Below are 24,733 nucleotides of genomic sequence, written 5' to 3'. Positions count from 1 at the left end.
ACAACAGTGATTGTGCAGTGGCTGCTTTCCATCATTATACAAGTTGGCCTATTGAACCAGTACAGCACACATTTATGGAAGACTTGCATACTGGATGGAAAACATTTATACCTACTGTGCAATGTGATCAAGCAAAATTAAATAACGTGTCAACCATACTAAGTTTTGAAAGGTCTGTACAGAAAACAAGTATGCTTGTGCACAAACAATGTTTAGATCTGGATCAAGGCCAAATTGTACAGGGCAGCAAGAGGTAAAGTTTTCTACTTTAACAATAACAAGCGTGGAAGTCTTATGTTCTATTGAGGTTGATAGGGAATGAATAAGTAGCGACTTCAACTTATAAATAGTATATTTCCAGAGAAAATAAATACCCATCTTGCCCTTCCCTCCTAATATTATTTACCTTATATAAGTACATCCAGTTCCATCCAAAACTGATAAGAAAACTTATGAATAAAACACGTTTTAGTTGTGTCAGCCACCCTATGCGTGTCCAGAGTTCTGTAGCAACGATTACTGCAAGGCACACTAAACACAGAAGTACCTTGGGAAAACAGGAAATTAAAAAAAAGGTATGAGAGTTGCAAAGTCTTGAAAAACTCCAATAGTCAACCTCCTGAAAAAAACCTCCCTTTTTTAGAAAATCATATTAAAATACATGATTCATTTTCAAAATTCAGCTTCTGCTTGCAGTCATATGCATACTATATAGGTCAGCACAGTGTGTAGTGGTTAGAATTTTGGATTAGGACTCAGGAGAACCAAGTATGAATCCCCACTCTTCCATGGAAGCTTGGTGAGTAACCTTGAGCCAGTCATTGCCTCTCAGCCTAACCAACCTCACAGAATTGTCATGAATATAAAATGCAGGCGGGCAGAATAATTTTGTAAACCACTTTAGGATGAAAAGCAGGGATAATTATCTAAATCACTGGTTCCCAACCGGGGGTCTGTGGACCCCCAGGGGTCCGCGAGAACTAAATTAAGGTCTGTGAAACAAAGTTATAAACCCATAATAAATTAATATTTTCAATTAAAAGTTCTCTATTATAAAAAAATATATTCAAATATTATTCTAAGTTTAATGTTTAACTAACAGTTATGATTAAAGTTTATTTTCAAATTCTCAAATTTTTATTTTGAGGTCCCCTTGGGGTCCCTGCTCCGAACAAAAAAGTCCTAGTGGTCCCTGGTCAAAAAAAGGTTGGGAACTACTGATCTAAATAAACAGATCTCTAGAATTAGAATCAACTTGGTGAAGTTAATTTTACTATTTTACAAATTTTACTATTACTCAGGTAGGTGAGCACCTGCCATTTATTCTAACAGCAATAATTCTTCCTTTAGAAGATCCTGACGACAGGCAAATGTTAGTGAGTTTAAACAGGTACAACTTATTGCAGCTTCTGACCTGCCAAGCTAACTCAGCCTATCAGTTATGCATTGTATAGTCTATCATGTACTTTGACAAATTTCTAATGTTGCATTCTTAACAAGTTTCCAGTGCAATCCTATTTAGTTACCCCAGCCTAAGCCCACAGAAATCATGGGGCGGGAGCAGCTTTGCACATGACTGATTGTTAAGTGAGCCTGTAGCAGGATACCACACATAGTTGATGGACTATATTTGGTAAAAATTATACGTTCTTCACTCATTGTTTCCTGAAGGAATAGCTGATTTGAACAACCAAAGCATGATTTGCTCTTTTACTCCTGACATGACAGTTCTACTAGTAGAACACCTTATTACACCTTAGTATTACACAAAAATCCACTCACCATGAAGATATTGTAGGGATCAACTCCAAACACATCCTCAAACTTCCATTTCCAAGCCTCATAATCATGATGCTTAAAATTAATCAGAATATCACTAAGTGCATCATCCAAAGCAGCTGATTTCCAGCCTTCTTCATTAAGAAATCTGTTGATTTCATTCAATGTCTGTTTAGTGAGAATGATCTCAGCATCGTAATGCATATCTCCAATATTATCATCAGGCTGAAGTGGAAGAACAATAAAAAGTCAACTTTTTAGCGGACAGTTTTACAAAGGCAAATAATACAATTAAAGGAGTTCTGATAGTTAATCAATGCTGGCAAGTTTCTGTGTTCATGCAAAATGTTGATTGATCGCTATAGTAATGCTTGGAATGGACAAAGAATTCCAGTGCAAGGACTGTCTGCACTGTTGGAAGTATAATTATATCGGTTGTTTCTACAGTTCAACACAAAGTCAAAGACAAATTGACCTATTTATTATTTTATTTAAAATATTTATGTACCATCTCTCCATAACTATGTATGCAACAACATAACTCATACAATATTTGTTTTTATTTATTTGATTTATACCCAGCCCTTTCCCAGCAAGCTGGGCTCACCTAATAGAATCACCTAATAATCAAACAGCCAAAGTTAACCATAAAATCCTTTAACAATAAAAAGTAATATAAATAATCTAGAAAAGCACAAGCACCAAAAGCAGCAGCAGCATAACAATGAAAAGAAGCAGTTGAACAGATAATATAAAGAAACAGAAGCACACCAATGAAAAAGAATTATCATAGGTGGAACAGTGGATGTCTTTACAGCATCAGCACTATATCATATGACAGGCAAAGTGCTTCTACCACACCAAATACATTTGGTGGATTATTATGCCTCATCCTCACATCTGATATACTGCTTGCACAGGAAGTTTTAGGAATGGGCTTTAAACATTAAGTAATATTTAACACAATAAAGATGCTCAGAATTTTTAGGTGATATTCATATTGAACTATTTTTCATATTTGCATTGACTTGATTCTCATCAACCTTGATTCTCAGTAAGAAAGGCAGGCTATAAATGATAATGATAATAATAATAATAATAATACTCACTAGACCAAGTCTTCCTGCTTCAATTAAAATTTTATTCAAGTATCTCTTAAAAACATGAATGCTATTGCTTTCATACAACTTGGCTCTCTCTTTCTTTTCATATTCTTCAAGCTGCAAAAAATAAGGTACTTCACTACTACATCTTCCTCAAAAAAGTATCTGAAACATGCCACATCTAAAATTTATACTACAGCAGACCATAAAGAGAGATTTCTGTGGCCCAGCAACAATTTCTTACAGTTTGTATAGTTACTGGACTGAAACATATAAAGCTACTGTTTGCCTTCTATTATATCTGAGTCAACTGTATAAACACTCTGGACTTTATACCATTTGGTGATGCAGTCAAAAAACACAAAAAATAGCTTTGTTTGTTTTCAAGTGATCCAAAACACCTTGATGAAAATACAGGCCGAGATAGCGTCCTGTGTTTAATCTACTCAGATTCAAACCCTTGCCATGCAATCCTGAAGAGGGGGGCGAAGCTCCACAGGAGCTGGCATGACCCCGAGCTGGCATAAGTGCCCATTTAACCCAGGATAATAGGCACTTACAACATCCCAGGTGGCACACACACCAGCGCCAGGGAGCCACAAAGCTGCGTGATGCACTAGGCCAGCCCTCGTGGTGGCGTAGCTCCAGAACAAGGGCCTGTGTTGGCATGAAATGGGGCGTTCCCGGGGATGGGTCAGATTCCTGAGAGCTTTTGGGCTGGGAATGCCCACTTTTTCTGGCGGAAAAGTTACACCAGCTAAAATTATGGTGCAGCTCACAGAGCCCCATTGTAGGCGTTTTTTACACACACCCCTTGGTGCAGCCACACCCCCAGGGCCCAGGCAGCTGAGGATGTCGACCAAGTGGGTGGAAGGAGACCAAGTCTCCACAGGGGCTTTCAATAGCATGGCACCAACCCCCTCATAAGCACCAGTCTCGCCTCAGAGACCTTCTTGCAGTAAGGCACACATGGCTTGGGATGCTGACCATCAGCTCCCAGCTGTGGGGACTTCGTGCAAGCAGCATGGCACTCATGGTGGCAAGAGCACAGGGAGAGCACTGTGCACAACAGGGCTGGCACAGTGCACAAAAGCCCACCTGGGAGAGCAAAGTCCACACACTCTGCAGCTCAGCTCTCCCACTCAAATTCATTTCAGGTATGACAGATATACAGGAAGGAACAAATGGGGCGCCGGCACCATTTCAAATAAGCTAGGTAGTGCATCCCCAAACCACCCTTTCACCACCCTTTCCCTCTACTGGGGTGGGTGGCCCTCACAAACCAGGCAGCTTTGTGCTCATCAGTGCCAGGCAGTGGCAAGGCTCTGAAGTCCACCTATTGTCTTTTCCCTGCGTCCCTGCAAGGGGGTGTGATGTTCTGGGGTGAGGGCAGAAGGGGGGGATGAGACAGATGAGCAACTTTTTCACATTCCCTGCAGTAATGGGCCGCTCCTGATGGTCACAGAGCGAGGCTGATGGTCACAGAGCGAGTAATGGGCCGCTCCTGATGGTCACAGAGCGAGGCCCCCACACTCAAAGGGCTATGTATCCCCAAAGACAACTCGCACCCTTTACATTTCAAAGGAGCACAGCCCCCCACCTTTGAGAGGATGGCAAGCAGGACCCACCAACGAGCGCTGGCATTTGCAGCACCAGGCAGGAGCTGGAGGGCCCAACATTGCAATGGCAAAGCCTGAGGGGGTGGGGCCAATGGCCCTAATGCCACAGACCCCACCCCCAAAGGCCACTTACCAGACCGGCCAAACATCCTGGGAGGTCCCCCATGTGCCCACCAGGAAGCCTTTGGCATTCTTCCAAGGGCATGCATCTTGTTTTTTCTTGACTACTGCAGGAAACCATCCAACAGGTGAAGGTCTGATGTGCCTGATACCCTTTATCTCCACTCACAGGCTCACCCACTAAACCAGCCTCTGGTCACAAAGGATCCATCGCTGTCATCCAGCTTCTCCTGTTGGAGGCCAGCAGAGGTGGAAAACTGATGCAGGAAGGGGTGGGATGTGAGCTCCCAGCCAACTCAGAGGTGGATAAAGTCTTGATGCTCATTCCCCACAACCAATACAGCTTTGCTGGTTTTGACAACCATGTATGCACATCTCTGTTGGGGTGGGTGGAGTCGTTGGGGACGGGATCGGCAAAGGCCACTTCCTGCGTAAGGTGCTGCTGGCTGTATGGAGAGTCCACCCCCACCAATGGTGCCAAGATAGCATGGGCACTCACCTGGATTCCAACCCCTCACCTGAGGGTTGGCAGCTCCGGGCCGGGAAATCCCGGGGGAGGCAAAGCCTGAGGAGGGTGCTGGAGGAGAGGAAGCACAGTTGTGCGACCTTGCTATCCACAGCTCGAGGAGGACATACGCACCTGGGAAGCTGCCCAGCCAGGCGATCAATTGGCCGCTCGCATGACCATCAGGCGGCCATGTTCCCACGGTGACCCGCCTCATCCCTGAAGCCCCAGTACCATCCCAGCGACCCCCTGAGGATTAGAAGACATTCCCCAGCGATCCTGGGGGGACGTGGCCCATCTGTTGCACCCAGGCCGAGAGAGCCTGGTGCATCCACACTCAGCTGCAGCTAAACGGTCCCCTCCTTCTCAGGGAGGGTCCCTGATCTCTGTTAAGCAATAGGATGGGGCCACGGGTACGGGGGCAAGTGCATGACAGTGGACTGGCCTCTCAGCGGGGGCTTGTGGGGTTGGCCAGAACAGCACCTGCTTGGACTCTCCCGTCCTGGTAATGCCGCCACAGCCAGTGCTGGATGGAAGCACTGTCCACCAATGTCAGCATGGGCCATCTAGAGACCCTGCTTGGGTTGATGTGGGATTTTGTCCAGGGGCAGGCACACCTCCAGGGGTCCTTTGACGACCTTTTCTGTACTCTGCAGGATTCCCCGCCGGCCACACCCACTTCTCCCCAGCTGCCACCTCCCAGGGTACGTTCAAGGGGGTGCGGATGTCCATGGGGAAGCCCCTCCATCCAGCGGGGCGACCTGCACTGGCTCCAACTGGAATACTGGATCAGGTTCAAGGTGCTGGTTTTAATTTTTAAAGCCTTACATGGTCTGGGACCTTCATACCTATGGGACTACCTTTCCTGGTATATCCCCCAGAGATCATTACACTCTGCAAATAACAACCGGTCCCCGGCCCTAAAAATATCCAGCTGTCCTCAACTAAGCCTGGTGGAATTCCCTTTCTAATGATACCAGGGCCCTGAGGGATCTCAAAGAATTCCACAGGGCCTGCAAAATGGAGTTGTTCAACCAGGCCTATAGCTGAGGGCAGCTACAGTTTTTCATCAGTATTGGCCTCCCTATCCCCCACCTTTTTTAGTTCTTTTCTGTTGTTTATAAACTGTTCTAACTAAATGTGTGAGTCCTGACTGCTTCCAGGCCTTACAGCGGTTTCTATTCCCTAAAAATGAGTGCCATCTATTTTATTGCTTTGTTTTTATGATCTGCGGGACTGTTAAATTGTTTTAATTACATTGTGATTTTATAGTACCTTACTGGATTGTATTGTATTAACATTGTTATTTGCCACCCTGAGCCTGCCCTCAGCCAGGGATTGGGTGAGTTAAAAATATAAATAAATACTGGTTTTCCCTGCTTTTGAATGGCATGTGGGTCATCACAAAGACTGACAAAATCTTGATTTGTTTTCAAATGACTCAAGCCCCAGATGAGTTTACAAATTATACCAGCACAACATGTAACTCATCAAGCCGAATGCAGCCCCACTTTACAAATGGTAGCTTATCTGAGATCAATAAATTTCTCATTTATCCTTCTTGCCCATAACTACAAAAACAGGATGCTGTGACGTGGGCGAGCCGAAAAACACAGCTGATTGGATGAGTTCACCTTGAGGGTTCACAAGTTGTACAAGGCTGTTTTAAACAAACACGGAATACCCACATCACCCATCACATGTACAGTGGAGGAGCCCCACCTGGGCAGATACACAATATTTACATAATATGCATGTGATCTGCCAGCAACATACTCAAATCTCTGAACTATCCAGGACGAATATACTGAACAATATCACAATATATTCAAATTATCATATTATAAAATAAATAAAGAAGATATGTCAAGTTTTGGACCACAGGCATGCACTAAGGAAGCAATCCTACTCTTGTGGATGTCAATAACAAAATTCCTACAACATGAATAAAGGATAACACACCAAATAATTATGAATATTAATCCCCACCACCACCTCTATTTCTACAAATGATGGAGGTTTATACAGTATAACATTTTACCCAAAATGATATTCTAACAAGATTTTGATTTCTTCACAGTATATGTAAATTACCAAAAACTATTTTGATGTCTTACACATGTTATAAAGCAGTATAAACATGAACAAACCTTCTGAATGGTTGAATCTAGTTTTCTTTGGCACTTAGAAACGTCCAAAAAATTTCCTGCTACCACTGCCTCTTTTGGTATGTTCTTATTTTCAGAATCATCCAGGTTCACCTGCAATTACGGTCATTTATATGTACGTTATTATTGCCAGTATATCAATGTACAAATTACCGTATGTGAATCTCTAGATTAACTGGTTGTTCATTTTGGCGTATTTGGGGGAAAATAAACATAAATAAACAATAAGAAGGGAAATCAAACTTTGCCACTTGCTGTAGTTGCAAGTTATCTTGTGGTATTTCTCTTACCTCATAAATAAGAGAGAGAAATACCTTTCTAGATATGACATAACATCATAATCAAATTAGGTAACTTACTTCAGCTTGCTATAAACATAAATAAATTGGCCTGAGCTAAAGCTTTACAGGACCCCAATGCTCACTAGAAATCCTATGTAAGCAGAGTTACCCCAATTCACTTGTCAGGGGAAATTCCATTTGGGAAGTTCTTAGATCTTCCTAGCCTTTGGGCTAGGGGTCTTACACAGAACTCTTTAATCTTTGCGTGGATTAAAGGTTCATGGAGCTTTCTAGTTCTTGCATGAACTAGAGGTTCACACACAGATCTCTCTGATCTTTGCATAGATCAGAGGTCTCTCTAACATATGGCGAGGCTCATAGACTCAGTCCTTGAATGGACTGAGGATTCTCAGAGATTTCTCCATCAACAAATGGAGGGTCTTAGAGGTCTACTCAGTCTTAGCATGGACTGGGGACTCTCAGATCTCTCTAGTCCTTATGGAATGGAGAGTTTCATGGATGACATGATTGGGTAAAGTATGCCTACTTACTCTTATCTTACTCAAAGTACTCTAGGTACTTTGAATTAAGATACTTTAAATCAGATCTTATTTACTGAACTAACCATTTTACAGATTTCTGCAACTGTTGTATTTTCTGAATGAAATATTATTATTGTTTTAAGGTTTGAAACTCTTATATAGAGATATAAAATAGAGATTGCTTTAGATTGCTTGTAACATGAAATATGTTTAAGACTTACAATGTCTGAACTTTTGTAACATTTAAAGACTCTGTAACCATCTACATGCATACATACTACAATATGTTAAGACTGTACATACATATACATATTTATATATTTTTAATTGAGGCACTTCAATAAAAAGCTTAGTTTTGTAAGAAATAAGTTGAGTCCTGCTTAATAGGTGTCTGGCTGAATAAGATAACATACTTCTTCTCAGGAAGGGTTTGATTCTAAGAGCATAATCACTGAAAGGCACTGACCCGCTTCACTCCAAGGACCTTCCCCCATATTTCTGGGTATGAAAAACTAGAAGTTATGATTAAAATTAAAAAAAAAAACCTCTCATGAACTATTTTCTGTGTTAGAATGGTGGGTCAAATACTTTGAGGCAACGTTTCAAAATACTGTTTTAGCTTCCTTTTACAGTGCAATCCTAAATAGAGTCACTCTAGTCTAACCCCATTAAAATGAATTGGCTTAGACTAGAGTAACTCTCTCTAGGATTGCACTGTTAGTCTCTCAAAAAACTTTGAAATAACTATGTGCAAACTATGCAAGACAACCTATAGAATTAGGCATGTAGAACTCTAAAACTCTCTTGCATACTTCAACTTCCTCCATCTTCTATAGCATGCAAAAGGAATGTTCTGTTGAAAACAAACCAAGCAACACAACACGCAAGCTAACATAAAATAAAGTTTTTTTTTCCAGTTAATGCAAGTCTTCAGGTACTTCAACTTCTGTCAAAAAGAAATTCCCCAGCAAAAGAAGAAACAAGACAAAATGCAGTATTTCCCTCTATGGCTTCAAAATGGCTGGAAATATTCATGTCTCTAATCTGGGCTCATTTCACTTTAAAGAAACAAGTGGAAGAGGAGACACCACTGAAAGACTAATGTAAAATTCAGGTGAATTTTGCAGCCTTCAAAATCTACCAACTGCTACTTCTTCCAACTGCTCTGTGTGAATTTGACAGCTTTGTTCTAATGACACTACCAGAGATGTTAAGACTTCCTCCCATACCTAGGACAGAGTTTAAACAGTCCAGTAATCATAGAATCATAGAGTTGGAAGGGACCATCAGGGTCATCAAGTCCAACCCCCTGCACAATGCAGGAAATTCACAACTACCTCCCCCCTCCACACCCCTAGTGACCAGAAGATGGCCAAGATGCCCTCCCTCTCATCATCTGCCTAAGGTCACAGAATCAGCATTGCTGACAGATGGCCATCTAACCTCTTCTTAAAGACCTCCAGGGAAGGAGAGCTTACCACCTCCCAAGGAAGCCTGTTGCACTGAGGAACTGCTCTAACTGTTAGAAAATTCTTCCTAATGTCTAGATGGAAACTCTTTTGATTTAATTTCAACCCTTTGGTTCTGGTCCGACCTTCTTGGGCAACAGAAAACAACTCGGCACCATCCTCAATATGACAGCCCCTCAAGTACTTGAACAGGGTTATCATATCCCTTCTCAGTCTTCTCCTCTTCAGGCTAGACATACCCAGCTCCTTCAACCTTTCCTCATAGGACTTGGTCTCCAGACCCCTCACCATCTTTGTTGCCCTCCTCTGGACACGTTCCAGCTTGTCTACATCTTTTTAAAATTGTGGTGCCCAAAACTGAACACAGTACTCTAGGTGAGGTCTAACCAGAGCAGAGCAAAGCGATACCATCACTTCCCGTGATCTGGACACTATACTTCTGTTGATACAACCCAAGACTGCATTTGCCTTTTTAGCTACCGCATCACACTGCTGACTCATGTTCAGTGTTTGGTCTACTAAGACTCCAAGATCCTTTTCACACACACTATTGCTCAAACAAGTCTCCCCCATCCTATAATTATGCATTTGATTTTTCCTACCTAAATGCAGAACTTTACATTTGTCTTTGTTGAAGTGCATTTTATTTGTTCTAGCCCATTTCTCCAGCCTGTCAAGATCATCCTGCATTTGGCTCTGTCTTCTACCGTATTTGCTACCCCTCCCAATTTAGTATCATCTGCAAATTTAATAAGCATCCCCTCTATTCCTTCATCCAAATCATTTATAAAGATGTTGAACAACACAGGGCCCAGCACAGATCCCTGAGGAACTCCACTAGTCACTTCTCTCCAAGTGGATGAGGAACCATTAACTACCACTCTTTGGGTACGATCTGTCAACCAGTTGCAGATCCACCTAACAATAATAGGATCTAAACCACATTTTCCCAATTTGTCAACTAGAATACTATGTGGAACCTTATCAAAAGCCTTACTGAAATCTAGATAAACTATGTCTATTCCCCTGATCCAGCAAGGTAGTAACTTTCTCAAAAAAAGAGGTAAGATTAGTCTGACATGACTTATTCTTATACAGCAGAATAAGAATTCTGCTGTATACACAGCAACATTCAACCAAAAGACTATGAATTTGTCATGGGATATCAATTCCCTATAAAGAAAACAGTTCCACGCAACTAAAACAGGTAAGGTGAGCAGGATCCCTAGAAGGTATCGACTAAACAAATCTAAAGTTTATTTTTGCACAGTACTCAGTTTTAAAAGAAAGAGTTTCTATATATTTACCACATCAGGCTTTCTCATTGTTCCTGAAGCTGCATCATAATTCAACATGTCTGTTGGATCAATCCATTCATCATTCTGAATTTCACCACTTCCGATCAGCAGAACAGCACACAGCACCAAAGAAATCAGCATCCTCTATCACCAAGCATGACAGAATAACATGTTTTTAGTAAAATGCAAGATCTTTGAGAATAATTAAGGTATCTAGTGCTCAGAACTCTTCAGGGTTATCATCCTATTTGCCTTCATTATTTGAATTCTGGAGCCAAAAGGGAAAACACCAATAACGATTTACTTGTCAAATTTGCATTCTGCTAATCATCCATGAAGGTACGTTAAGATCTAGATCTGCTAATATTCAGACATAAGGTTACACAAGATATTTCCAGACCTTTACTCTCTAGCATGAGTTTACACCACTATTTTATCTTATTAGAACTACCGGCAAAGATTATTTAGCTATGTATGAAAGTCCAAATTTACCAGCTATAAAGACACATAGAGATTAGCGACCATTACATCACCCATCATTGCAAAACTCTCTCAGACCTAAAAGAAAACACAACTTAGCCCACTAGCTATGAGACAAAGCAGGAATCAAAGCAAGTTTAAATAATGAACACATATTATTAAACTCCAACTGAAATTACTGTATAAACTAGGTATTATCTCAATGGTAGAACTGAGATTCCTCTGTGACTACTAAGAACTTCACTTTCAAATCTTTCCTAATACAGACTATTATGCATACAATATATGTACAGTGCGGTTCTAAGCAGAAATACACAATTCTAAGCTTAATGTCTATAATTGACTAGGGTAAATCCCTGTAGGATTGTACTGTTAGTTGCATTTTTTTACTTTATGTAATCGCTGATATTATGTTGGATCCTATGTTCCACCAGAAGAAAGCCCTTCCCCTCACAATCATCTGAAAATGCCAAAACAGCGATGGGATATGGGGGACCCACATGGACAAAAATGCAATGCAGAGGTGGGTGGTGGGTTTTAAGGGTACTTTAAATTGTGTAATCTTTTAGTATATCATGTAGTTAAAATACTCTGTATGTACTCTTTTGTTTTTTCTATTTCTTTTGTTGTTTTTTTAATTTTATATTATAAAAATAAAAGAAATTATTAAAAAAAATGCAATGCAGAGTTCAGTGAGATGGAAGCAAATGAAGTCACCTCCCTTGCATCAGTGAAGCCTCTTCTACCACTGGCAAGTCTTATGCCAGTAGAAGAGTGTGACAGGATCCAACCCACTGATATGCAAGATTCTGTAAAAGTGTCCTAAATTTCTCAGTGAAGACTCAGTCCTAAATTGCCCAATTATGGAGATCTTCTATCATAACTTCCAATATTTATCTTCAGAGAACAATTGTACAGTACACAATATTACTGAATAAAAAACCTTGATAAATTACACAAGCCTCAGTCCTATAAGCACATTCACAGTTCAGTTGAATTTAAATTCAAGTCCATCTGTGTATTACCTCACTGATGAAAGGTAGTGAACAAAAACAGCAGTTGACTTACCAATTGACTCAGATGTTCAAAGGAGAGCAAGTCTTGATCTACAATGCACAATGAAGACCACAACTTACCACTGTTAACTGAATTTACTGATTTTATTTTCCAATGGCTTATGTCAGGAAGTGAATAATGAGCTTAAGATCAATAAATTACTATAGATCTTGCTTGTAAAGGGCTAGTTGCTAAAGCTCATCTCACATTTGTACCTGCTACTCCTTCATGGAATTAAGATTTGGATCCCACTAACATTTCTGCTGACAGAAAGACTTGCATCAGTGGAGTGCAACTTCCCCACCTCCTCCCTCCCACTGCAGCCCAAAATGTTGCTTCTGAGGGACAGGAGACCCCAGGTACAACATGAGGGGTGCACCAAAAGTCTAGAGAGAAGAGGTAATAGGCAAAAATCGCCCCTCCCCTTCAATCAGCAGAAATCCTTCACAGGATCAAACTCCACATGTCAAAGTCTACTCACATTGAAATACAAAGCTATATGGACATGAGCAACTTTGATTCTCAATGGCTGAGTCACTAGCGGTGAAGGAACAACTTTAGCCTCATTGTGATTATACCCCTTTAGCCAGTGATACTCACTCAGGGGGCTCTTTGATAAACCACCCTTGGCTCTTCTGAGTGCCGTTCTGCAATGTGGCACGTGCCTCATGTTTCCGGAAACTGAGCAAGGCCATTTCCTGGTGGTGTCTGTGGTTGACAGATGGGTCCTACTTTGATACAGCTGCCACTGGATAGGGAGGGGGGTGCTGGGTAAACTGTGAGGCTCCCTGAGCTTGTGGGCCTTGTGCCAGGAATGAAAGAAAATGGCTTGATCATTCCAACTATCCTCCATCCTTCTCCGAAGCCTCTGCACTCTCATGTCAGCACCTGGGTGGCTTTTAACATAGGTTAGCTTTTTTTTTTTTTTTGACAGCCAGCCTATTAAGGAGTTCTGGGAAACTTGAAAGTTTGCATACTGTTTTATGTTGTAAGTCTGCCTTGCAAGCCCTTCCCGTTGCTCTAGCTACAGGAGGGCTGCTAAGGGCACTTTCACACATGCCAAATAACGCGCTTAAACAGTCGCTTGCAAGTGGATTTGGCCAGTTTACAGTAAAATCCAGCTTCAAAGTGGATTGAAAGTGCATTATTCGGCATGTGTGAAAGTATTAGGGTAAGGCTCAACAGTGGTGGGGAGAGGGAATCCTACATGCTATGTGGTTAATTAAAAGTTTATAATATATTATATAATCCAATTTTTTATATATATATATATATATATATATATATATATATATATATATATATATATATATATATATATATATATATAAATAATTACATAAGTTAATTAAAAGGTTACAATTACGTAATAAATAGTTATATCTGATATTATCGCATGTGTATGTTTAATCCGGTGGCACACAAGACACTGACTATTTTGGTCGACAGTAATTGCAAATGTAGCTCTCTACTAGCTGTGGAGTGATGCCTTCTCTATAGAGAGCAAGTACGAGCCATGCAGTCCTCACGGTCAGGGATCTCTCAGGGATGTTCCATGCCTGCAGAACATGCAGAAATACACCGCTCCCCCCTACCTTCCGGTGCCCTTACAAAATGCAAGCTCTGCCTCCAAACGTACACGTGTCATGATGCTCAGCGCTTACACACCCACCCACACCCCCGTTCTGAGCGCTCGAAACACGCCGCCCGGCCATCATCGCAAGAGGCAGAAATACAACAGGCGAGGCTCCCCGGACCCTAGCAGGAAAGCTTTACCTGGCGAATTTCGGTCTCGCGGTTATTTTAAAGGTAAGCTGAAGGGGGGGGGACCATCCTTGAGGGGAAAGTCCTGCCCCCGTGATGGGCCGAGTGAGGAGATGCGGAGGGCCAAAAGCGCCGAGAAGGCGGCCTCACTAGCAATGCGGCGGACACCAAGAACGGCGGTTGAGGGCAAAAGAACGGCGGTTGAGGGCACGCCGACCCCTCCCCGCCGAGTTATCCCGTTTCGTCAGTTCGCTCCACGCGCCACACCTCAGCCTCCTCCCTTCCAACGGCCGCTCGCCAGGCAGCTGAGGGACGCAGAACGAACACAGCGCAACCGCCTTCCGCCGACCTCCTCCTTCCCCTCCTCGAAATCCGCGAGCTCGGCCCCCGTTTGGGATTGGATGGCGCCTCCGCTCCTTCTTCGGAAATACCCAATCAGAAGCCAGCCTGCAGGTCAGGCTCGTTGGGGGGTTTCTCGTGACCGGAAGGGGCGGTGGCGACGACAACAACGACTAATCCACGGCGCAGAGGGTCGCTCAGATGCTGATCGAAATTGTGTGTGTGTGAAGTGAAAGCTGGACAGTGAAGAAAGCTGACAGGAAGAAAATAGATCCCTTTGAAATGTGGTGTTGGAGGAGAGTGTTATGGATACCCTGGACTGCCAAAAAAACAAATCAGTGGGTTATAGATCAAATCAAGCCTGAACTGACCCTAGAAGCTAAAATGACTAAGCTGAGGCTTTTGGTCATGTCATGAGACGACAAGAGTCACTGGAAAAGACAGTCATGCTAGGAAAAGTGGAGGGCCGTCAAGTCGCTTCCGACTCACGGTGACCCTATGAATCAATGTCCTCCAAAATGTCTTGTCTTTGACAGCCTTGCTCAGATCTTGCAAACTGAGGGCTGTGGCTTCCTTTATTGAGTCAGTCCATCTCTTGTTAGGTCTTCCTCTTTTCCTGCTGCCCTCCACTTTTCCTAGCACGACTGTCTTTTCATAATGTGACCAGGTAGCACTTTGAAAACTAGAGGGGGGGGGGGCAAAGAGCAAAGAATTTTAGAGAAGTGACTAAACTGAAGCTATCGTCTTTTGGTCACTGGAAAAGACAGTCACGCTAGGAGAAGTTGAGGACAGCAGGAAAAGAGGAAGCCACAGCCCTCAATTTGCAAGATCTGAGCAAGGCTGTCAAAGATAGGACATTTTGGAGGACTTTGATTCATAGGGTCGCCATGAATCCGAAGCGACTTGACGGCACTTAACACACACAGCTATGCTACTCTTGTTTCAGCAAAAAATAAGCAGAGGTCTAGTGATTCCTTGAAAACTAGCAACGGTTTATTCCAGCGCAAAGGTGTATTTGTACTTGACATTTGAAGAAGCGGGCTCTAGTCCGCAAAATCTAGCCTGGAAGAAATTTTTATTATTAGGTTTTAGGGGGCCACAGCACCATTAATTTTCAACTAGAAAGTTTGTTTAAATAAATACATAGCTGATATACTTGCCCTCTTATGTACTTTTTTCTGCTCTACAGTATCATTTTTGAACTACAGTTCTGATCGTCCTGTCTCAAAAAAGATTGTGGTGAGCTGGAAAAGGTGCAGAAGAGGGTTGGAGCCCTTTTCATATGAGAAAAAGGCTGAACAAGCTAGAAGATTTAGATAGATGTTTGTAAAATGGTGCATGAGGTAGAAAAAGTGGATGGAATTTTTTCCCTCCACTAATACTAGAACTCAAATGGGCAATAGACTAAAAAGTAACAAAAGAAAATACTCTAGGTGGGGCCTAGAGTCCTGGAATTACAGCTGATTTCCAGATGACGGAAATCAGTGCCCTGGCGAAAATGGCAGTTTTGTAGGGCTGTCGATTCGGTTCGGCCCGAACCGAAAAACAGCCGAATTTCCCCTGATTCGGCGGTTTTTAGTTCGGGACGAACCAAACTCAAAAATGGCGGGAAAACGGGGGAGCCGAATTCAGCAAGTTCGGGAGTTCACGAATAAATTCGGCAAATTCGGGGCGCAGCAGCATAACCGTCAGTAAGCGGCATTCTCCTCCGACCAATCGGTGGCCAAGCTGGGTCTTCTTCTGGCCAATCAGCTAGGATTGAGTACTGGAGGAATCAGCTGCTGCACGGCCCGGCCGGGGAGAGAAAGAGAGAGAAATCCTCGTGGGGGGGGGGTGCGTGTGCACATACGCTCCTTTCCGTGGCTGCAGGGGGTGCATTTTTGGGGGTAGAGACCACAAACTTTGAGCGGAGATTCAGACGAGCCTTCTTAAGAGACCCCCCAAGTTTTGTAAACATTGGGTCAGGGGGTCCCGAGATATGGGCTCCACCCCTTTTCCCTCCCCCCTTTTCCATTTCCGTGGCTGCAGGGGGTGCTTTTTTGGGGGTGCAGCCCCCAAACTTTCAGCATAGCTTCAGACAAGCCTTCTTAGGAGACCCCCCAAGTTTTGTAAAGATGGGTTCAGTGGGGGCAGAAATATGGGCTCCCCCCCTTTTCTCTTTCTGTGACTGCAGGGGGCGCATTTTTGGGGGTGCAGCCCCCAAACATTCAGCATAGCTTCAGACGAGCCTTCTTAAGAGACCTCCCAAGTTTTGTAACCATTGGGTCAGGGGGTCCCGAGATATGGGCTTTCCCCTTTTCCCTATTGGGATGAATGGGATCCTGTATGCATCTCCAGAGCGGCAAATCCAAGGCAAAACCTCCCGTGCTTAAATAGAATCGTATTGGATTACCCAGTCCTCCCAGCCCCTCCTGGTGGAACAGAAGACAGCCACAGTAAGACCCCTTTTGGGGGCTTTAATCTATAATTTTTCTCCTGTGTGTGTGTGGGCGGGGGGAGCAGAGTCTGTGTGGGGGGGGGAGGGAGCAGTTTCTGTGGGTGGGGGGAGGAAGCCAAAGGGGACTTTCGCCCATTCTGCCTGGGGTGTGTGTGCCCCCTCGAGTCTCTCCCTGGTTTGAGGGGGGGGGGTTCAGTTGTATGTCCATCATAAGATCGGTTAGGTCTATTTTGATGCTTGCTCAAAACTGGTTTTCAAATGGTGACTTAAAGAATGTATTTGCCTGGTCCCGACTCGAGTCCGATGCAAAAGGGGAAATTCCACCCCCCTCCTGCTCATTATGCATAGCTAGCTGCCTCTGTCCCTTTCCATGGTTTGCAAACTCCCAGGTGTCAGGTGTTGCTTTGCATGGTTGCAAGCGTGTTGCTTTGCATGGTTGTGTTGCTTTGCAGTTGTGTTGCTTTGCAGTTGTGTTGCTTTGCAAACTTCTTCGCACCTGCCCCGCCCGTGCTCCCCGCAGCTCAGCCGTTTGTCGGGGTTGGGAGCTTTGTGCGCGGGCGGCAAGCTCTGCTCAGAGATGCACATTAAGGGTGGGGGACCCCTTTCGGGGCCCATATCTCAGCCCCCCCCCCGACCCAATCTTTACAAAACTTGGGGGGGTCTTGCAAGAAGGGTCCTTTGAAACTCCGCTGAAAGTTTGGGACCTCTACCCCCCAAAATACCCCCCCGGAGCCGTGGAAAGGCACGGTTGTGTTTTTAATGGCTTTATTGGGCTGAATTTTTTTCCCCGAACTTTGAATTCGTGCCGAATTGCACGGACCCGAAGCGGGGGAGTGCAGACTTCGGCATATTTCGAATCCAGACGGGCCGAATTCGGCCGAATCCGAACTATACCGAATTGTTTTTTTCCAACAGCCCTACTGTTTTGGAGGGTGGACTCCATGGCATTATACCCTGCCTCCCCGAGACTCCACCCATAAATTTCCCAGCCCAGAGTGGGCAACCCTAAGCAGTAGGCCTCTGAATACCAGTACTAGGAAGTGGCCTCTAACCCATTTATTAGCCCTCTAGGGCAATTGGTTGGCAACAATGTCAACCAAGATGTACTAGATGGACCAAGGGTGTGATCCCGCAGGGCTTATATCGCAATGAGGACCCATTGAACATCCTTCTGGAGTCCCATCTTCAAGCCTTTTTTAAATTTTTAATCTGAGATATTTGCACACAAGGCAGCTTCCAACAATTAAAAGGTATTATACAATATAACACACAATGCCACTGACCTGGAGCAGGGATAGGATTATAACATTGCTTGCCAGATTTGATTCATTATAGCATTATTTCCCAGAAAATCCACCTAAATCCAACTGGGCTATTAACACAATTTTTATCCGCAGTACCATATCCATCATGGTCTGATAGGATCATTAAAAAAATATTTACAATTGGTCTTGATCCACAAAACCTGATAGAGTTGGGACTGAGGAAAGCCAAATCTGCGGTCCATCAATGTCTCACTGATACAGAGCTTCAAAAGGACAATGCTCTTCTCCCTAACTACTTTAAAAACCTCAGGTCATGGACAGGCAATTACTCAGCCCCTTATCTAACCTAAATTACTTCCCCAACATTAAGATGGGCCTTTTCTAGGGCCCGATTTGATGCCCTTCCATCTGCTGTACTCTCAGGAAGGTTTCTTCACTGCCCAAGGGAGACACGCAAATGTTTTTGCTCCAGGGATACGGTAGAGACACTAGTACTCATTTTGCTTCATTGCGAACATTATAATGATGCCAGAAATCATTTACCGTATATACCCGTGTATAAGCCGACCCACGTATAAGCCGAGGTGCCTAATTTCTCCCCCAAAATGGGAAAAAATTAGGCACCTGCGTATAAGCCGAGGGTTGGCTTATAACCCCTCCCCCCCCAGCAGGTTTACCTGGGCTCCCGGCAGCAAGCGGCGCGGGCCTGGCGGCGGCGGTGGCACAGCCCAGCAGGGGCCGGGGCAGCCTCCCTGCAGCCGCAGGAGACTGCCCCAGGCCGCTGTCGGCGGGGAGAAGCGGCGGCGCGGCCGGGTGGGGGCAGCCTCCCTGCAGCCGTAGGAGGCCGCCCCAGGCCGCTCTCGGCCGCGAGAAGCAGCGGCGCGGCCGGGCGGAGGCCGGGGCAGCCTCCCTGCAGCTGCAGGAGGCCGCCCCAGGCCGCTCTCGGCAGCAGGAAGCGGCGTGGGCCCAGCGGTGGCGGCAGTAAGTTCCCCCCTTCCGCCTCCCTCCCCCCCCCTCCCCTACCGTATTGACCCGCGTATAAGCCGAGTTCGGCTTTTTCAGCCCTTTTGGAGGGCTGAAAAACTCGGCTTATACGCAAGTATATACGGTAATCACCCCCCTCCTATCTCGATTTGTACACTCTCACACCTCTGAGACCTCTTTGGTAGATATCTATTGGAAGACCTCCTGCCGGTGCAGGAAGGCCCCTGCCGGCAGAAGGAAGGCGCCTGGGCCAGGCGGCGGCGGCGATGGCGGTAAGTTTCCCCTCCCTCCTCCCTCCCCCCCCTCCCCCCTCCCCCCTCTACCGTATTGACCCGCGTATAAGCCGAGTTCGGCTTTTTCAGCCCTTTTTTTGGGCTGAAAAACTCGGCTTATACGCGAGTATATACGGTACCTCTCCAGGTACGTACTCTGCAGATGCACCTTCACTCATGTGAGCAAACTTGGTGCTACCCATCAAATGGGTAGGGTCAGCTGCTGCCTAAACTAGAGTATTCTCTGCTGTGATTCCTACATTGTGTAATATCCTGCCTGATAAAGCTCCTGCCTTTAAAAAAAAAATCATAAAATGAAATTGTTCAGGATAACATTTTTATAAAGGGAATAGGGTTGTAGTTTTAGCATCTGTGAAAAAACATAGGCAATATTCATTGCATAGTTTATCACTATTTTTGGATTGTTTTCTGATTTTGTAATCCAGTTTTATCACACTCTTGATATTAAATGGTTTTTATTAGTCTCTAATTTTGTAATCCAGTTTAATGGTTGTGTTATACTATCTTTATTACATAGCTTTAAATTATATAATCTGCCTTAAGCCTCAGAGAGAAAGATGGACTATAAATGAAGTAAAATACCGTTTGTAAAGAGGACTTACAACTCAGAAGATTACATATTACAGAACAGCATTGCTTTGTGTGCTTGTTCTAAATGTACATCATTTAGGTTTTGTTTTATTGCATTACTACAATGCACAGAATCCTGGACATGCACTGTTTTCTGAAATCCATTTAAAAAGAATTAAGATCACTATATCGAAAAGTAAACTGGCTACATGTGGTTGATAAAAGCCACAAACCTGCCTCATCCATAATTATTAAATTATTAATAAACTGTTTAATACAGTTTAATAAACCCAGAATATTTTAATACTGTTATAGTTATAAGTATGGCAAAATGTGTACACTTATGAAATATGCTTTGCAGAATGCACAGTTCAAGCAATATTGCAAAATAGTGATGTAAATCAAGCTATTGAGCAGAAATGCTCTGGTCTCTTGGAAGACTCCTAGCTCAGTGATGGAGTACATGCTTTGCATGCAGAATATCCCCCTTTTAACCCCTAGTTTCTCCCTTTAAAGGAGCTCAGATAACCAGACAAGAGATGTTTGCCTGGAAGACCTTTTCCAAGTCATGGTAGAAAATCCTGGCTGAATAGACAAGTAATTTGACTCTGTAGCAGCTTCAAATGTTCCCTATCCTACTACGCACAATTTGTTCAAAGAAAATAAGTGCTCCTGATATAGGAGATCATGTACACACTGGACCCAAAATGTAGCACTTTTAATTATTCTGATTTTAAATCCCCATAGACATGTTAGAATGCTGTCAGACAATTCCCCTCCAATACCCTGTTCAAAAAGCCTAGGATAAAGCAGCAGCTTGGCAGTAGGACATTTAATTGTTTGCTTCAGAAGTGTAATTGAAGATGTAGATTAACTGCATAATCCTATTCACTGCTAGGTATCATGGTTAAAGCTGCAGTCTTACACAGAACACTTAACAAGTGAATGAATTTAGGAATGCTTAACACCACATAATTTTGGGACGATAAAATCACTTGTATTAGCACAACACAGGTAGACACAAAGTTGAGCTAACCAGAAACTGATGTTGTACTTGCATCATATTTAAACTGTGCAGTTATGGCACATACAATAAGTCAGTGGTACTCACTGTGCAGCTCACAGAGAATCACATTCGTAGCTTACCCATTCAAGTTGGGAACTACCTGCCAACCACAAGCCCCATTTGGCAAGGGCCTTGTTGACTATCCTGAAAAACAGTGCTGCGCTTACCTGTAACAGTTGATCATCAAGTGTCTTCTGTGCAGGCTTACATGAAAACTGCGTAAGCCAGCCGCAGAGACAGACTGTCAAGCTTCTAGAAGCTTTTTTGCTTCTGAGGAGCATTCCCCTGCCTTCCATCTTGAGCCAAGGCTTTCCTGCCCAAACGGTCATGTGATGAACGCAGGCACGGAGTTGGGGGAAGGAGCGCCCGGGACAGGGGGGAGGAAGGGAGGAGATGTGCCACACATGCTGGAGCAGAGATAAACATGCCGGGTGGGGTGCGCAGCAGTCGCCACAGTAGAAGCAAAAAGAGAGGGAGAGCAGCAGTCAGGCAGGTGGCATGCGCACCAGCTGGGCCACACATGGGCAACTGTTCCCACGGTGCGGCGGCGCTCCTTCTGCCCATGCCTGCACTCCCCCTCTCCTTGCGCTGTGGGCAAGTGCCCCCGCCAGACCCCCTTCCCCTAAGATCCAGCCCTGGAAAGAGGCGGGGAGCACTCCTCTCCCTCAGTTCTCCATTCACCGCCGTGGAGCTTATGTTCCTGGCCAAACTTGCCTACAGCGGGGAAAGGAGGGAGGAATACATGCCTGCACAAAAGACACTCAACGAACAACAGTTACAGGTAAGTGCAACACTGTTTTCATTGTCGTGTCCTTCAGTGCAGTCTCGCGTGGGAGATTAGCAAACTCACCATGAAGGTGGGTTTGGGCTAGTAAATGAAACAATGACTATAACCCTGCTTTTCCCACAGCAGCGTCACTACAGGAATCCATATCCATGGAGTAATGTGTCAGGAAAGTAGACAGCGTCGACCAGGAAGCTGCCTTACAGATGTCTTGAATGTCAACTCTGCCCAGGAATGCCGCTGACGAAGCTTGAGCCCTGGTAGAGTGCACTTTCACTTGGAGGGGACAAGTCCTCCTCGCAGATTTATGGGACAGTTTAATAGCTGATGGTTTGAGAAGCTGCAGCGTTGTCCTATCTTGTCTGAAAGAGGATGTGCAGTGCAAATTACAAAGAGCAGTGCCCTCTGAACATCGAGTGTGTGCAGTGCTTGTTCAGCTGTTGACTGGGGGTTTGGAAAGAAACAATGGTAATGTAATGTCCTGTGACATATGGAAGGTGGATATCACCTTAGGACGAAATTCCATGCTAGTGCATACGGCAACTTTGTCTGGGTGGAATCTGGTAAAGTGGTTGTCAAACCTTAAGGCACTGAGCTCTCCCACCCTCCTAGCTGAAGTTATCGCAACCAAAAATGCTGTTTTGAATGACAAGAAGGACAAATCACATATAGCTAGAGGCTTGAATGGTTTATGCATAATGTGAGCTAACACCAAAGACAAACTTCACGAGGAAGTAGGTGGTTTTTCCCTGGGGTATAAATTATTAAGACCCTTCATAAACCTCCTCGAATGAGTGGCTGAGAAAACCATATAGGAACCAACAGGTGCATGAAAAGCAGAAATGGCTACCAAATGAACCTTAATTGGATTTGTTGCCAAACCAGATTCTTTCAAATAAATTAGATACTTAAATATATGCTGTGAAGGAGAAGTCTGAGGTGACAAGTTATTTGTAGTAGCCCAAGCAACAAAATGCAACTACTTAGCTGAATAAGCTTTTTGTGTCGAGGGTTTGTGAGCTGCCTCTAAAACTTAGTGAACCTTATCAGGCCAGGGAGCTATGGAAGGATCAACCAAGGAGTCAGTGACTGTATGTCATGATGGAGTACGTGACCCATGCAGACAAGGTTGCTCTGCTGTGGTAGGTGCCACAGAGTGGGAAACCAGAATCTCCTTGGCCAATACGGGGCCACGAGAATGCATGTGGTCCCATCTGCTTTGAGTTTCCCTCACACCCTATACAGTAGGGGAATGGGAGGGAAAGCACCCCGACCATCGAAACTGGAAGGCATCCCCTAGTGAGTCCTTGTCCATTGCAGCCCCGGAATACAACTAAAAACACTTTGCGTTGTCATTTGTAGCAAAAAGGTCTATTTCAGGGAACCCCCACTCCTTGAAAATTGGGCATAGATAATAGGGGTTGAAAGACCACTCATGGTGTGAGGTGACATCCCTGCTCAACATGTCCACAGTGGTGTTGTCCTCTCCTGCTATGTGTATGGCAAGTAAGGAGATGTTGCGCTGTAGCTCAGTGCCAAAGCCGGGTCGCTTCTCTGCACAGAGGGAGAGAATCACTGCCCCCTTGTTTGTTGACATAGTATTGCGCTGACATACACTTCCTGGTGATGATGGCTGAAAAAGCGGCAAGAGCATTTCTAATAGCCCTTAGCTCAAGTACATTTATGTGTAAAGCAGACTCAGCCTGGGACCATTTTCCCCAGGCCAGTGAGTTGTCACCCAGTGAGTGATGCATCCATAAAGATCACCAAATCATGGGGAAGTGCTCTGAGGTCAAAACCCTGGTATCAGGGTTGGTATCACTGTTCCACCATGTGAGGGACCTAAAGACAACTCTACGAATAGAAAGCTTGTATCATTGTGGGTCTACATTTGATCTAAATTTTCTAATAAACCAATTTTGCGGATCCCACGTGTGGAGTCTGGCCACAGCTGTGGTAGATGCCATTAAACCCAACAACTTCTGGACATAGATGATGATGAAGAAGAGTTGGTTTTTATATGCTGACTTTCTCTAAAGGGAGACTCAAACTGGCTTACAATCACCTTCCCTTCCCCTCCCCACAACAGACACCCTGTGAGGTAGGTGCGGTTGAGAGAGTTCTAACAGAGCTGTAACTTGCCAAGGTCACCCAGCTGGCTTCGTGTGAAGAAGTGGGGAAACAAATCCAGTTCACCAGATTAGCCTCCACTGCTCATGTGGAGGAGTGGGGAATCAAACCCGGTTCTCCAGATCAGACTCCACCGCTCCAAACCACCGCTCTTAACCACTACACCACGCTGGCTCTTTTGTAACATCCTTTTTGTAAACTGAGAAATTAATTTTTGAATAGCACATGCCCTGAGAACTGGGAGAATAGCCTTCTTTTCAGTAATTTAGGATTGCTCCAATGAACTCAACATACTGTGATGGAAGTAATTGAGACTTTTCAAAGTTGATTACAAAACCCAATCTATCTAGGACGTCCAAGGCTAAAGCCAGATCAGACTGTAGCGACTGAAAGAAGGAACCAACAAAGAACCAATTGTCAAGGTATGGGTAAATGGAACAACCTTTTAACCTCAAATAAGCAACTTCTGTCGAAACGCATTTGGTATAAATTCATGAGGCTGTTGCCAAACCAAAGGGTAAAACAGTCACATAATAGTGACTGTTACATTCGAACAGTAAAGGATGTCATTCTGAATTTGGGTACCTTGAGGTGTTTGTTCAATCACCTCAAGTCCAAGATAGGTCTCTCACCACCCTCTTCCTTGTCAGTGAAGAAATAGCTAGAGTAAAAACCTTGTCA

General features: G+C 44.2%; 1 protein-coding gene across 1 annotated transcript in view; it reads right to left on the bottom strand.

The window, feature by feature from the left end:
• The window catches only part of CLCC1 (chloride channel CLIC like 1), a 47,282-nt gene extending 36,219 nt beyond the window's left edge, over positions 1 to 11,063 (bottom strand). Inside the window, exons 1-5 of the mRNA XM_056844151.1 lie at positions 10,894 to 11,063; positions 7,277 to 7,387; positions 2,889 to 2,999; positions 1,783 to 2,004; positions 407 to 547 (exon numbers count right to left, since the gene is read on the bottom strand). Of these exons, the coding sequence (XP_056700129.1) occupies positions 407 to 547; positions 1,783 to 2,004; positions 2,889 to 2,999; positions 7,277 to 7,387; positions 10,894 to 11,025 (717 nt within the window). The 5' untranslated portion in view covers positions 11,026 to 11,063. The remainder of the gene's footprint in view (positions 1 to 406; positions 548 to 1,782; positions 2,005 to 2,888; positions 3,000 to 7,276; positions 7,388 to 10,893) is intronic.
• Between the last annotated feature and the right edge of the window lie 13,670 nt (positions 11,064 to 24,733).

Source organism: Euleptes europaea, chromosome 2 (genome assembly GCF_029931775.1).
Source record: "Euleptes europaea isolate rEulEur1 chromosome 2, rEulEur1.hap1, whole genome shotgun sequence".
In the NCBI taxonomy this organism is placed as follows: domain Eukaryota; kingdom Metazoa; phylum Chordata; class Lepidosauria; order Squamata; family Sphaerodactylidae; genus Euleptes; species Euleptes europaea.
Note: the sequence above shows the minus strand (reverse complement) of the source record. Positions and strands in the feature narration are given on the sequence as shown.